This window comes from Trichogramma pretiosum, unplaced genomic scaffold, assembly GCF_000599845.2.
Source record: "Trichogramma pretiosum strain Unisexual culture from Peru unplaced genomic scaffold, Tpre_2.0 scaffold118, whole genome shotgun sequence".
NCBI lineage: Eukaryota > Metazoa > Arthropoda > Insecta > Hymenoptera > Trichogrammatidae > Trichogramma > Trichogramma pretiosum.
In genome coordinates this window covers 71,575-88,681 of record NW_019640840.1, presented here as the reverse complement: position 1 = coordinate 88,681, position 17,107 = coordinate 71,575, and the positions used below count along the sequence as shown (strand labels likewise).

Below are 17,107 nucleotides of genomic sequence, written 5' to 3'. Positions count from 1 at the left end.
CATAATTTAAATAAAAAATATAAAACAAATATAAAAATTACTGATGTCAGCTTTGTTATTGGTTTCGCCTAGAGCAATTTGTTATAGGCCCGAAAATGATTTGGCGTGTGTGGATTTGTATGTATTCGCGTGTATAGTAATATCTCGGAAAAGTAGTTTTAATTGTATTTATTTTCGATTGTCTTAATTATGAAACTGGAAAAATGTATTTAGTAATTCAAATGAAAAACATTCTTCACGATATTTGAAATTTTTTTTAAATTTTCCAAAAAATTATTTTCTGTTGTTTTATATTGTTCAAGGATTTTCTAGAATTATTTCTTGTATTTTTATAGCAGTAAATCTTTAATTGAAGACGAATAAGTTACATCCTAAAAAATGATGTTTATCTTTGATTTCTTATTTTTTGCAACGATTTAATATTTGTTTTAATTTTTGTAATCTTTGTATTTGGGATTATTAGTTCTCTAGGAATAATGAAGTAGCAAAAAACTTACCACAAAAATTAAATAGTGTGAACATGAATTTATTTTCGATAATTTACATTTTAACATATGCTGTGAAATTTTAGATTTCAACAGGTAAATCATATAATTATACTTTTAATGAATCTAGTTTTTTAGATTACACTTTTGCGAAAATAACTTTCCGCATCAATTACATTTTTAAGATTTCTAATCTTTATGCTTTGAATCCGTATGAACTTTAAGATAAGCTTTAGTTGTAAATATCTTTTCACACTTTTGACATGGGTGTTTGATACGATTATGCACTGAACCAACATGAATTTTGAGATTACTCTTTTGTGAAAATGTCTTATCACAAATGTCACACGGGTAAGTAATACGATTATGTACTGAAGCAATGTGGATTCTGAGATGAGCTTTTTGTGCAAATAACTTTCCGCAAGTTTGACATGGGTATTTGATAAGATTATGCACCGAATCGATATGATATTTCAAAGCAATTTTATATGTATATGTTTTTCCGCAAGTATCACAATTGAGAGGTTTCCTATCATTGTGTACTGAATCAATATGGGTTTTTAAATAACTTTTTCGTGCAAAAATCTTTCCACAAGTGTTGCATGGGTATTTGATACGATCATGTACCGAATCAATATGGATTTTCATATCATTTTTTTGTGCAAATGACTTGTCGCATTTAACACATTTGTGAGGTTTCTGATCGTTATGCACTGATTCAATATGGATTTTTACATAACCTTTTCGTGAGAAAGTCTTCCCACAAGTGTTACATGGGTGTTTGATAAGATCATGCACCGAATCGGTATGCTTTTTTAAATCACTTCTTCGTGCATATGACTTGCTGCATTCATCACAATTGTGATGTGTCGTACCATTGTGAACTGAATCCATGTGCATCTTGATATCCTTTTTACTTTTTAATGTCTTTTTACAAATATCACACGAATATTTGCTACGATTGTGTACTGAATCAATATGGGTTTTCAAAGTACTTTTTCGTGTAAATGTCTTTTCACACGTGAGACACGGATATTTAATATGATTATGCACGCAATCAATATGCTTTTTCAGAGCACATTTAAATGTAAATGACTTTTCGCATACATTACAATTGTACGATTTTCGACCATGATGTACTGAATCTCTATGTACCTTGAAATTATTATTTTTTACAAATTTCTTTTCGCTCGTGTGACATGGGTCAATCATGTGATTCTGCACTGAATCTGAAGAAATTTGAATGGAGGAAATATACTCATTCACTGGAGCATCGATTTTCATATTCTATCCGTTATTTGAACGTGGGAATCTGTTATGAAATTTGATTCTTTGAAAATGTTCTTAAAAATAATAATTTTATCAATTACGTAATTATTAATTAACTCACAGTACTTTCTGGTAGATACCGGGTTCACTGCAAATCTTATTATCGGATGTCCCGTCTTCCGTTACACAATTATTATTTGCTTTTTAATACAAACGATTAGACTTTTCTTTCACATTAAAAAAATTAAATGAAAATTTTAAAAACCTACACTTAGCTATATTATTGTTTTAATTTACACAATGACAATTACTTTATAGAATTGTGAACTGTATCGCTAAACTTAATTTGTTGAATTTTAGACGAGTCGACTACTATCTCTCTATAGATCAAATGTAATTAAAATTATTTAGTATTATAAACTATGAAATCAGAATAACGACAAGTGAACGTGAGTAAAAGTAATAGCCGGGAGTCCCAAGCGCTCGAAATGTTTACAAATATTGAACAAAATTAATACCAGCATATGAAATCAAGGTGGTAGAAATTGAACAAGCAAACAAGATACATGTGACACACGAATATAATGATAAAGAGTTGCATTTGATATTCTAAAATCTCACATTTGAGTTTACATTTATAGTAAAATTTATAATTTCTTTAAAAATGCGAAATTCCAACAAGAGTACTTATATAATAATATCTGTCATTCATCTAATATAGTGTTTAAGAAACAAAGTAACTAAGCCTCAAGTTTCGATGCTTCCGTTCAAAGCAATTAAAATTTTTATTTCATTTATAATATACTAACTTAATTTTTAGATTTAAAATATTGATCAGTTTGTTTGTAAAGATAATCTATGATAATAGCGAAAAAAACAAATTTTGGTTGGACTTATGCAATGTAAAAAAGATCGTTTTTTCCCACTTACAACCGCAGACTTTTAATTGTGCAATTAACTTCAGCATAATTAACGTGGAATTCTTTCTGTATACTGAGTTCTGTTAGAATCTTTCTTTCTTCGTTTAAAATCTTTTTTCTTCGTTTATTGTCAGCATTACTCGATTTATTCCCACATGTATTATCTTTTTTTTTTTAATTCTCATGTAATTTAAGGGTGTAGAGTCTACGCCCTTAACCTACACTGTAGACGAATAGTCAGCAGAGCATTTTTCTTGTTTCGCAATGCAAAGAATGTATTTTTCCTGAATTTGACATTTTCTGCTCGGAAATTAAAGCATTTTTTAGTATTTGTCAATTCAAGTCTATGAAAATTTATCTCATAATAAGCATCTGCTTATTCATTGTGCCCCAAAAGTTTTTAAGATATTTTCGCCGACCGCATAATTACCACGTTCCACGTGAATATCACAGGCGCAAAAGCAGCTGTTCGCGTCAAAAGTCTACGAACATTGTAAGTATTTTACCGATTTTATTTAATATAATTAATGAAACTTAAAATCTTTCGATAGAATTTATAATACTAAGAAAATGGCTTATTTTTAAAGGTACTTTTTAAAACTCCAATCACAAATAATTATTTCCAAATAGCTTCGCAATATCGGTTTGTTAATTTAATTAATGAATCGATGTCTATGCGACGATTACTTGTGAACGAAGTTACTTAGACCAGACTTCATCCCACGAATTTCACTCGTGGTTTCCAACGAAATCCAATCCTTCCTTGCTTAAAATTGATTTTGCAGCTTCAAGGGAGACACTTTCCTCCTATTCATTACTATTTTAAATGTATAATCACTGAAAGAAATAAGGTAAAAATTATCAATTAAAAATCTAAATAGAAAGAGATTGAACTTTGATGAATTGGGTCGTGCTTCATCTGAATCGTAAACTGTAACGTAAATTATTCGCTGAAAGTCTTCGTAGAGATCTTTCGCAGTAAAGTAGATTTTAATTCATTAACTATCAATGTGAGTCAATAATTATTGGAGATGAAATAGTAAGATTTAAGAATTAAAGAAAATTTTCAAAAACTTATTAGTATTTGAATTGTAATGTTATATCGTCAGGTAAAAAATATCCATCAGCGGAGTCTGAAATTATGACTTACATTCTGTAATTGTTACAAACATCCATCGTCAATTGTAAAATAAACACTCTTAAAAGAACACGTACATAACGTCGCTGTCATAGCAGAAAATTTAGTACAAAAGTCGATGCTAACAGACCGTGGTGAATGTGTTTAGTGTCGATTAGCGAAGACTTAACGACATTTTTGTGCTTCTTGTATACTTTCTATTACATAGAGCTAACTGCAATGCAGAGATATTTGCCCCCTTCATCGAGTTCACTTGATATGGGTTCCTATAGAAGAAAATAGAGTATAGTTTTTATCGTTTAAATCTAATTTTGTACATTCATTTTTCTTCGTGGTTTAAAAAAAGGAATATTGCATTCATAAATATTAGTTAAACAATAACCATTTTCCCGACCTTGCATAAAATTTCACTTTATTATTCTAAGCCCAATTGTGAACTTTTATGGCTGTTTTACATCTTTTTTATAACCTCTATGAAAATTAAATTTTTCCAAAGTTTCTGTGCATAATTATATTTGTTACCTCGACAAAAAATGGTAGAATTGAAAGTTTAATGAACGCAATCTCGCAGAGTGTGAGATGAATCCACATGGTAATTTTCATACGAAATTCATTTGTTATTTTGCTCTAAAAAAATCAATTATTTGAAATCAAATTCTCAATGAAAAATAATAAAAAAAGTCACGTTAATGAAAAAAGCGTGTGGCTCAGTTGTTTTATTTCACACAATCATTGGAAAAGAGGCTATTGTGATTTGTTTAAGCTGCAATTAAGCGTAACGCTGAAGTACGATAATTTCGCGGTTTTATCATTTCCCGCTTTAGGAAAATTAAACGCGTTAAAATATATTACAAGCGGGAGCGCATGTGGGTCAGTGAAGTAGTTTTTGGCGCGCATAGAATTATATTACCATTATAGGCGTAGTTTGCATCTTTTTGCTTCGCGTGTTAGCCCGACGAATAATTGCGCGTGCGAGGGCGAGCTTCTATGCTTGCACAGTTAAAATATATAATAAACATTACAAGAGTCGTGTGCGCCGCATCACACAAATAGCGCATGCGGCCGCGAGCTTAGCACCCGTTTGCCTTTGCAAATATAGCTTTCGTGCCCGCGAGCTGTGTTTGTGCGCGTACATATATGAGGATAGAAAATTTTTATCAGGTGCCGGCGATCGAGTGACGTGCTAAATGCCTCTCATTTTTTTTTAAATTGAAGACCGACATCAGGTCAAATACTATTTTTACGAGATATGTTTCCTAATAAACAGTACATTTATCCGTCATATAAGAGCGTGATGCATTACGATCTGTTTTGATGCGCTTTATGTTTTTTTTTCGTGTACATGATAATCGTGGAGCGAGTAGATTGAATTTGATATACTTAATTTATGAACCGTATCGTTCATTATTTCAAGCAATAACCGATGTTTATAAAATTAGCAAAGAAATTATAAATAGATCGATGGTAAATGTACCAGTTACATTGGAACGACAACGACGAGATTGTTTTAAGAAGAAATTAAAAATGGAAATAAGACATCATGATGGCTGCATGTCAGTAATTTTCTCGTTTTACTCATTTCTCATGAATCTTTATGAATCCAAAGTGAAAATAACGCGAAAATGTGACTAAAAATGATCTTCGTAAATATTTAATTAACATGAATTCTTTAGTCGGTGAAATTGAAATCTATCATCAATGCGAGCCCCGTCCTGAAATAAGTCAAATTAAAATTATCAATTACGATTCCAGAATTCCATCATACCCGCGCGCACTCGGTCGCGAAAGCTACCCCTCTCGTGCTCGTGTGCACGCTATGCCCGAGCCCTGTTTTGCCGCGAAACACAACAACGCGTCAACCTTCCCCCCGCGCACACAGACAAATCTATACACATGCACGGGAGCAGCGCAAACTTGCAATTAGCTGCACCTCAAAACAAACGAGCTGTCCCGGTGAATAGGTCGCGAAGCAGAAAGCTTCCGACGATCGTAAATAACCGAGCGACGAGCGCAGCCAACGAGTATTACTGCCGCGTGTTCAAGAGTCGAACGCTTTGAAACGTTTTATCCATTGTGCAGCTATAATCGTCAAAATTCTGGGAATATTATCGCGCTCATGAATTATTCGCGTTCGTATGTATTTACACGAACATGAGCGTACATGCAAGTTATATTATATTCAATATAAATAGATTTGCGAATGATATGTCATAATAAAGGGATCGGGCCGCAGCTCGTTTGCTACAGAATCATACGCCCACTTCTGTATTTGCTCGCACTTGTCAACCGCACGAATGTTATACGAGATAAAAAAATTTTCAGATTTCTTAGTGCCCACATAAAACGATTGATTTTTCTTACGCGTCCCTCGCAACGATACGTGCTCTCCGTATATTCTTACGCGAACTCGATAAGTCCGTAAACCTATAGTTGCGCCCGTGAGCAAGGCAGTCAACGAGTGATGGACGGATTCGTTTCTATACATATACGTTCGTATATAGCTGCGCAGCAAGTGCGTTTGATATTGATATAAACGAGCCTTGGTCACTGGTACGCTTCAACTCGCGACTTTTCCAAATCGCTGCGCATTTGTAAACCCCTTTTTGCGAGAGAGAGATGCAGAGAGAGAGAGGGGGGAGCCGCTAGGGATTTCAGCGTGTACCGAGACCCCTCCGCTTTTTCAGCGAATGACTATCAGCGAGTGGCGCTTTTAAAGCGTCCGCGATACACGAGATGAATTTCGCTCTAGAGAGATATGGAATATTGGCTCGTTGAATGTTCTCATCGTGGATATTGTATCTAATTATAATTTGTCAACGATGTTTTTTTTTCCATTATGGCAAGTGATATGCTTTTAGGAAAATGAGTTTTTATTTGGTCTTTATGCAACAGTAAATTGATCCGTTTGAACGTGTTCCCAACTAATTATAGATATTTTGTACTGTCAACGAAAATCGTACGACAAAATCGAAGCGACGAGAAAAAAAATATCCGTCAAAAAGATTCATTGAACTTCAGCTAGCTTCTGTATGACTAGGAAAAGCGACACATCATTTATTCGTGAAAAAAAAGGCGAAACCCGCATCGTCATATATAATCTAGCTTTGAAGTCCTTTTCATGGATATTCTTGTTCTCATGTAATACACGTCGAGCCGTCAATTTTCTTCTGTGAGTTTCGTCTTTATAAGGCCACACACTTTTCCACTTTTACTTCCGCACACGTATACCACGCGCGACATGCGGCGCGGCGCGTCTCACACGCACACACTTTGAAAACTGTTCGCGATGTCGACGTCCGACGATTACTTTCCCCATCGGACGATATCATCCCTTATCGATGTCCAGACGATCGCCTGTCGCCTTTCATTTCGTCTCTTACTTTGACTTATTACACGCCTTTTATTATACCATACTTTCTTTTGTAGACTTTTGTAGCGTTTTGTTACTTTATTTTTTTTTCTTGATCTCTTTATGCTATGGAATTGCACATATTGTAAAACGACATGCTTAGTCTCAAAAGACGTATTTCATACAATTTTATTTGACGTAATTACTTTTGAAATCAATAGATTTGACAATAAAATCTAAAGTCATATTTCTTTTTCAAAATTCCGATAGTAAATCGATTGATTATCGAATATTTCAAACAAAATGATTGAGATTAAAATATTCAACTAGATTATACCAAGATTTTAAGCTTGAAGCTAGAATCGGATAATTTTACTGCAACTTTGAGCGAATTTTCGGCATGCTAGACTGATTTTTGACGCTGTTTCCCTGGTGACAATTTTTAATACCTTAGTTACCTAATGTCCAACAAATGATCATTCAAAATGTTTCAAAATACATTGCCATTAATTGTCTTGTTTATACTATAAAATTTTTATCCGTTTTCAACCTCATTAAATATGATAATACAACTTTCAGCCTCAACCACTAGATGGCAAGTACCTTTGTCGGTAAAACTGCAAGTGGCAAAGCGAAAATAATTGTATAAATCAGAACATGAATATAAATAATGTAATGAACGATTTTATTGTTATGCTTAATTCACGATGGCAGCAAAGAAAGCGTGCTGCATGGCGATGGTGCAAAATTGCACATTATAAAGAAATTGATTTCCAAGTAGATTTACCAATGGATTTTTAAGTTGATTTCAGGCATTAAATGGTCAATAGTAAAGAGTATTTTATACAAGGAAGATCAATCCGGTCGTATCCGCAAGGTCGACGTTTTTTTGGTAATATGATTGAATTTTATATCAGTGAATGTGCCTGTTTCAAATATTCAATCGCTCATAATTGAGAGACTAATAGCTGCATGAAAAGTATGAAACGAATGTAAAGTATATATCAACAGACATTTTACGTTAATATTTTAGTTAAAATGTACTAAAATAATAAAATTTAAATGTATTTTTGTATCATTCTCTCGCTAATAAATTGCATCAGATAAATTAAAATACTGTGGGATTCTTTGTTGTACAATATTGATCATAATTTGAACAAATAGAGATTTTTAAAATGTTTACTTTATACTTTAAAAATCGCGCAAACAGAAATGATTCACGCGCTAGAATGAATTATTTTTCATTAAAAAATAAAGCAATTTGCGCAAGTAGTACTTGAATCACCAAATAAGCAGCAAGTACAAATTTGTTTAAAGTTGTTTGCTTAACAATTAGCGCCGAGTAGTTATCAAGGAACAACAAATGAACAAGAAGCACTTACAAAAATAAACACGATAAAAACCGCAGTCATATTTACGTCAGGAAAAGTTTTCTAATATAGAGTTTCGAATATTTCTTTTCCTCGTTAGATAACGGTCGTTTTTTTTTTCATTCGCCGTTTTTCTTCTGACGTTGAGAGAGCGTATTAGTAGTGTATAAAAAGCCGCGCGTTTTTCTCAATCTGCGTGAACTTTTTAACAACGTTTCGCAGTCAAGATGAGATTCGTGGGTTTGATTTGTTTTCTGTTCGTGGCCATGGTATGTTACTCTTTCGTACCAGCTTCTGCCCAACCAAATATAATTGATCGCAGTAAGTTTTTAATCATACAATTTGTAAAATGTGAAGAAATTTGCCTGTAAGATTAAGTTGAAATAATTTTCACAGACTGCCGTCCAGCTAAATGTAACCAAATTTGCGCTCCTAAAAAAGGTCACTGTAAAAATGTCAGAATGTGCATTTGCGACTAATGAAAGTATTCAAGATAATCATTTACCAAATTATGTACTTTAAAATCAACCGCTACAACTTTACCTATGCATGAAAATGATCAGAGCGTTAGGGCTGTCAATAAAAAATCACGATAAATTGGATCGTTGAAAGTATCGCCTAGTCATCATTATTATCCTACGAGATTCCATGCCCATCCACAAATCCCCAACTCGATATCATCCGACATATCGGCTGACACGCGTAGCTAATAACACAAAGAAATGAAACTTCCGAAAAAAAGGACAGCGGGCGCGCGCGCGACGCATCCTTATACACGATATGGTGCTTGCACACGTGAATACGCGCGCGGGCCCGGCAAAGAATCGAATTTCGAAGGGAAACTAATTTTACCGCTTCACTTTGTCGATCGCTCAAGTCCTAGATTTCCGATACTATTGAAATTCGTCGAAGCGAAAGGTAAATTATATGAACCCAGTGAGAGAGAGAGTCAGAGAGAGAGAAGGCCTTTGATGTTTTTCCCCCTTGTAGTACAACCACCACCGCTACCACCAATGCTGCTGCCACGAGCACCACTATAGGTATATAAAGATGCTGTATGTATATTATTGCGTAGTGGGTATAATACAAGCAGCGATCGCAGATCCTTTGGCTCGGGCTGAAACAAAGTGCAGCACTTTGAGATCTGTTGAGCGAACTATGTATATATTTAAGAGATTCGGGTGCGCTTTCGCTACAACTACTATACTTCTATGCTATACAGGAGTCGGGCTGTACTGCTGCTGCTGCCTCGCTGTGCGAAAGTCTAGCTCGTTGCTTAAACTCTCGAGAATTCACGAATGGACCTTTGCTTGTGTATTGGAAATATTAATTTATGCGCAAGAAATCAAAGGGGGGATATCTAGCCCGGCAGCTAGCGTGCGGTAGCTTTTCGGTCACCGCACTACAACGGGGGCGCCTTATCGCCGCAGCTTCTCTTGTTACTGTATCCGGTTTTCAAAGTTATACCGCTTTTTAGTGCACTTTTCGATTTTCTTCAATGGCATCTCTCGATTTCTTCTTTTTGACTCTTGCGATGCAGCTCGAGGGGGACTCTGATATTTTTCATTGTACAGAGCAGCAGCGATCGAACCGCTCGCGAATCCAATAATCTCCAGACTGCGCGGGAATATTATTCTCAAAATATATACGTAAGTCATAGCCTGTCTATGGCGAGAGCTCGTATTATATAGATGCTTGGCACGACTCTTGTAACACAAACACAGGTCGCAAGGGTCGTTATTCCAAACTTGATATCGAGCCTCCGCATGCACAGACGCTTAGTAGCTTCGCCACGTATATGTAACATAACATAATGCTTGGCGCAGTCCTATGTACAGGGAGAATCGTGTCTTATCGGCCCGACGAGATCTTCGCTCAGAGGTGCTCACCCCCCGGGGGTGAAAAGAGTTGCAGTTTCTCGCCCGCATGCGACGATGATGACTACGACGACGACGACGACGACGATGATGAGCGGCGACGACGACGACGTGGGCCACTCGACTTCGAGGAGAAATTGCTCGTGCATAATTGACCAGTTACGCCCACTTTTCTTCTATCGCGTACGAACGTGTATACACGTACGTGGTGCTTATTCATATAGATGCACACACATGGACACACGCGTATTTTATATGTGAGAAATATTGTGTGCCATGCCTCGGCGTTATATGCCATGTGTGTGTGTGTGCTCAATGGCAGTACAGCTACTTCACGTGCGCGCACGTATGCGTTATATAACATGTACGCAATCGCTGGGATTCTTCGCGAGATCTGCACGCGACAACGACGACGGCGGCGACGACGACGACGACGACGAGATTCTCAGGCAGCTCTGTTATATGGATGCAACGTGAGTACGGAATGTACAGCTGCGACGTACTCCCCGGTATGATAATGTTTGGCTCTCTGCCTCCCTTTCCCCCGCTCCCTCTCAGTCGCGTAGAAAAGTATATATACTATACATAGATCGAGTATTTTGAGCTCGCTGGTATTTGCATTCGGAGCACGTGATTAGAATTTATCGATGTATACCGTCCAAAAATCATTACCCGCGTGACCCATATAAACAGTCAATTATTGTCAACTTACTGCAGCGAGAACGGAATGCGAGTTCCACGCTATACTGATGATTTTATGATGATGCTCGCTAGCTATAAATGCATGTGGCTCGATATTTGCGGAATCGAGGAAAAAGGGGAACGATAGTCGCGCTGGATCGATGAATTAGCGACACGGTAACAATTTTACCGCGAGCACAAAAAAAGGTATCGAAGTCGAACTATCGGCTTTTGTTTGCCAACGCATTTGTGCGTCGATATATATACGTGGAAGTCTGCGCAAGAAGAGGCCCTCGAGAATAATCGATTTTCTGCCGATCGCGCGCAGCGACACTTTACACTCTGTGGCTGGCAGGACTCGTACGCCGCGACGATGTATATAGGAGATCTCGTTGAAACTTCTCTCGACAAGACGCATCAGGGCCAAAGCACACGCGCGCACGATATAAGGTATAATGTATATAGATATGTGTAACATTATGTCTCTAGACTCTGTGTGCATGCAGAGACGCGGTCGCGCTACAGGAGGCTACTACTTTATGGTGCGTCTGGATTGTTTCTCAAGTGCTTAATGTATATTGTCGTAGTTTCGCTGCAAGTCGTTCGAACGCGGGGATCGCCTTCCGAGAATTAAACAATTTTCCTCGATTGATTTTTACTGCTACGTATAACGTGACTTTGCAGACGAACGAAATAGAACGACTTTATATACATTTACCGTGTACACTGGCTTGACTCCATTGCAACTTCATTTTACGGTAATTTTAATTGATAATATCTCCATATAATATACGCACGTGCACATGTAAGTGTAACGCGCGCTGCCTCTGAAACTCGACGAACTCGATAAGAAACTAAGTTTCATTCGCGCGCTGCTAAAGTTTGACTGGCGCGCGCGCGAGTTATATTCGAGAAGACAAGTGTGCTCTATGCACGTAATATGGAGTACACATTGCGCATCTCGCGCGCAATCTTCATCTTGTACACATATTTGTAAGCATCAAAACATATTTACGTCGTGCACGCGTATAATACCACCGTACGTATAATATACCTCTACCTTACGGGAACCGTACAAAGAGTAATACATTAATATGCAGTGTAGCCTGAGCCGCGCCCGCTGCGCAGCCAGAGAGAGGAGCTTTATACAGAATCGCCGAAGGAATACTTGAGCCGCATAGTTTGCAGCGGGATCTACTTGAAGGCCTAAAATCGACATCTCTTTCTCTCTCTCTCACTCGTACTCTGGCTGCTGCAGCACCGGTTCTTCCCTTTGCGCGTATGGGTTAAGCGGATTTCCATTGCTCGCGCGCGCGCCCTGAGCCGAACGCCGAGAAACTGAACCAAGTTTCATATTTTCAATGTGCTTTACGTCGATGCAAGCACGCGTGCATTCGGGCTCGCCTCTGTATACAAGTTTCAGCCGCGTCTAGACTCAAGTCTATATTAAGCGCGTGCATGTGTGTGCGCGCTCTCGGGGGTGGCTGACGTTATATCTACTTATACTCAGAGAATGGTACTTTATTCGCGTGGAACGTCCGAGGATTGAATTATAGAGAGGCAAAGAGATTGTGCGGTTGCCGAGTGAGAGCGGGAGAAATAGATGCTTTTTAAGCTTCCGATATTTGAAAAAAATATGAGGGCCTGCGTAGAGAAACGATAAATTTTTCAAGACATTCATTTTGCGTATATATACGCAATAATGGCTTTGACGTTCGTAAGTGCCGAAATGAAATATTCCGCAGTTCTCGAGTTCAAACCCGTATGTTGATAATTTACTGTTTTGTTGATTTTGTAAAATCTCATAATTCTACGCTAATCAACAAACTCATTAGGTACTCGAAAAATAAATATCGCAATGTCACGCGTACCTCCGCCGACGCTGATGTTGCTGTTGATGTTACTGCACACAAAAACACGCACGCACGAGCTCATTTGTCTGGCGCAAAAATGATCAAATAAAACGAACAACTATAAGCAATTTAAATACCCTCCTCTTTCGTGGGGCTGGACGCGCGCAGAGTTGAAATCCCAGTGCGCCACTATAGACTCTCGCATCAACAAATTTCGCGACTGAGCGAGAGAGAGAGAATGAGAGAGAGGAGGGCGGCGAACAAAAAAAAAGCGGAGAAGAGAAATAACAGTACACGCTCAGAGACGAGAAGATGAAAGAGCCTCTACCCATATATAACGCTCCATTCTCTCGAGTGCGTTGTGTTACTCTGCTTGCGTCAAGCTAAAGGGGCTTATATATATATATCCTATATATATTTCCTCCTTGACGATTCGTCGTCGCTCCTATTCGCGAGAGGCCATTAATATTCGAGAGGACTCCAAAGTACTACGGTTTGCGCCGCGCCAGTCATCGCGATCTGTGCGTCGCGCGCGCGTGCATATAACGTATAATACGGCGCACGCACGTCTTTTTTTTTTTTGTTGGTGCGTGAGCGCGCGGGGGCGCCCGCGTTGCAAGCACGAGTTTGCGTGCGTATTTGAGCTTTTTTTTACGATATGACCCACGCGTATACATCCATATAATATGATTTAGTTATGCTAGTTTAATCTTCTCTCTCCTTTTTTATTTGCTCAAATTCATGAGAAAATTTGCCGTATTCGAAACGGAAATCAAATTTTCCAGAGCTGGTTCATTTGGCCGCGCTTTGAAAAAGTTAACGCTACTATACTATTTTGCATGGATAATAAATTTTAGCGAAAAAAATCACGACAGACCAGCGTAATATTTACTAAATTATTGACGCGAAACTCAAATATTCTTTCTACCATGAAAAATTTCATCAAACCATGATGTTTTTTGAATAGTAATTTGAAAAAAGAGGCGTTATAGAGGAAAAATGCACAGCTTTGTATTGGCGACAGAACGCGCGGGCTCTGCCCCGGTCGAAAAAGAAGGCACTCGGTGATTCATTTTCGCTACTCCATATTTCACAATCCATCCTCTCAAGTATATAACAGACGCGCATGGGGCACGCACGTATATGTTCCTGTCTCAGCTTTATATGCAAGATTAAAAAGCCATATAGGAGCTCCGAGCGCGCAGAGGCATCAAACGCACATACGCACGTATTCTACGTGGGATTTTCGAGCTTGCTAGAGCTCACAATATATAGAGAGAGAGAGAGAGAGAGGCGCACTTATGCCGGTCAAGCATCGAGTGCGTGTGCGGCACAGTCGAGCTAGACGCATTAAGTATTCAGGGTGCAGCTTGTCCTCTGAGGTAGCCAGGAGAGAGAGAGAGAGAGAAACACAGCGAGAGAGAGAGATATCCCATGCAAAATCCTACCCTCTCGCTCAGGCAAGAAGTACAGCCCCATGCTTATACGTTCATATGTATACGTGTGTAGATACGTTCGACGCTGGTCGTCGGTCGAGACTACTCCTGCGAATCTTTTGCATTTTAACGGTGCGTATAAATAAAATCGCGCTCAACGCACGCGCACCGACTGTAATGCCTGTATATATTCCTTTGTGATGTATCCAATAACGATATACTATATCGAGAACGTCTCGCGTGTGTGTACGAGTATACGTGAGTACATATATCGGCGAATGCGTGAGCCAAGCGCCACAGGAGCTTTATTTAGGATTTCGTTCCATTTTAAGAGGGTGTCCGGTGTTTATATAAGAGAGCGAGAGGAGCTGGCATTCGCCGAGAGAAAACAGAGTGAGAAAGAGAGAGAGAAAGGGAGCTATAAGTGCAGCGATTTTCTAGAAATGAGAATTCACGACCGTCTGCGTACATAGCACGGGGCCGGAATCGAGATTGTAACGTGTTATATACTATACACAAACTCGCGCGGGTTATGTGCTTTCTTATTTAAACCTTGGGTCGCTGCGGAGGCCCTATGGCGACGTTGCCGCAATCGCAAAATGTGCCTAATTTCTATAAAAAAAAATCGCGATAAGCCGGGAGCCGCCTTTTTTATACCGGAGTTCGCGGAGTAAATGGAAAGAAAAAGGCATGAAGCGAGAAAGCCCCTTTTTTATCTGAATTGCGGATCGCCATCAGTCGAGTGCGTAAGGGCGCCGCAGCTCGCAGGGAACAAAGCTAGCTCCGACTCGCTGCGCGCACACTTTGCTGCAATGCCAATCGCCGTGAACGCATATAAATGCGTATATACCTACAAAATGGAAATTGAAACGTTTGTCAACTGCGCGGCATACAAAGTCCTGGATTATAATACACACACAACGCATATAGGTATAAGTCGGGCGATAACGTGCACGCGTCACGCGAAATCAAAAAATAAAAACTAACCCTTTACACGCACACATGTATACATATATCGTATATGCGTGGATATTATTATGTGTTCCATGGGACTCTATATACGCACATAAACGCGCGCACACACCGCACGCGCCCGAGTCAGCAGCTAGACAAAGCTCTCTAATCTGCGAACGATTGATATATTCTGCGTATCGGGCATAAAAGTCGAGACGCATGTATATTGGTTTTTATTATTATAAATCCGCCAAGATGTCATTCTTTTGATGCTCCAACGATGATGCGTGGGAAGTGTAATACGCGTCTCTGCGTGCTCAGTCGCAAAGGGATCGCTTCAAAGCTTTCTTATACTTTTATAGACATATATCGTAGCGTATATAAGCCAATGGAGCTTGCCGCGATCGCGCGGAGTAAGAGTCAACCGTATAATACATAGATATATAGGCGACCCAAGTACACGCACTTTTGTACGCGATATTGCGTTTTATTGCGGCGGTATTTATAAAGCTCAGACCTCGATGCTTGATGCACGGATCTTTTCGTTTTTTTGCTCGACGCTCCCACCGTTAGAGAGGGAGAGGACTTAGACCCAAGTTCAAAAGCAAAGATCCATTTACCTTTGATACACGTTTTATAATGGTCTTTCATCCACGCAATCCCTTCTTTTTTGGATTTTTGTAATTGTTACAAAAATAAATCCAAGTTCAATTCGCAAGTTTTTACCGAACAAGTATGGTTACGTTTTAATTATAAGTTATTACTTGAAAAGATAACCATTCGACGAATCCATCCGAACAAAAATACATTGCGCATGCATTGACACGCGCTCAAAATCAAATACGATCCGCGTACGGGGCTTCTATCTATCAACACAGTCATGTGTACGGAAAACTGATGTTGGCGCAAGTACAAGTGTGTTTCAATTTTTACCGGCATTTTTTTCCGTTGCGAGCTATCGTCTGTCTCCAAGCGAGCTATACCTACATGTACGGGTGTGTGTACAGGGTAGCGGATTCACGCGAGAGCGAAATTGAGGCACGTCGCAGCAGCAGCTCCGAGACTTTTCTTACACACATGGTGACGCTGATCGAACAACTCGAGAAGAAAAATAGAAATGTGTATGTGCTACACGAAGCAGTTGCGAAAAGTAATGGCTTGACCTCGTTCTTTCGAGCTCGCATGCATAATGCAAGCTAACCAAAAAAAAAGTGAGTGTTCCGCTTATGCGCCTTATAACGTATCGCACAAGCCGCATATATAATTCTCACGACTCCGCACCGGCCATGTGTTTTCGTGCATGAGCGGCGAGCGATCGCGCACTTATAATCGTGCAGATATAGGCGCTGCGCCATGGCAGAGTGTGTCGTGCGCGAGAAAAGGTCGCGCCGGAGCATCAAGAGCAGCTTATGATCTTGACATTCCCTTTGAGAAAAGGTCGCTGCTACGCGTACAAGAGCGCGCACAGCTCTCCAGTACGGTACATTATAATTCGATCAAGTACAAAGTCGAGTCGTTGCACGCTGCGTTATGTGTTGCTGTGTTGCGCGCAATCGTGTATATATGTATAATACGAACAGACCTTGACATTTCGCCCCGCGTGTAGAGTCGAGCGTCAATGAGTTTGAAAAGCACAAAGAGGAGGCACGTAATTTTCTTTCCGTACAAACAAATAACCTTTTAGCCGAGGGACTATGGGCGCTTGAGCTTTAAATCTTCGACTTTTCGTGCACCGCGTAGTCTTGTTAACGCGCGTGCCGCACTCCGACTTTCTT

At 39.0% G+C, this 17,107-nt stretch overlaps 1 protein-coding gene across 1 annotated transcript; it reads right to left on the bottom strand.

Moving 5' to 3' along the window:
* Window positions 1–505: 505 nt before the first annotated feature.
* On the bottom strand, window positions 506–2,167 carry LOC106657471 (zinc finger protein OZF-like). The gene is made up of 2 exons (XM_014379006.1): window positions 1,876–2,167; window positions 506–1,797 (listed from the first exon to the last, which is right to left on the bottom strand). The coding sequence occupies exon 2, from the start codon at window positions 1,767–1,769 to the stop codon at window positions 675–677; it is 1,095 nt and encodes a 364-aa protein (XP_014234492.1). The 5' UTR covers window positions 1,770–1,797; window positions 1,876–2,167; the 3' UTR covers window positions 506–674.
* Between the last annotated feature and the right edge of the window lie 14,940 nt (window positions 2,168–17,107).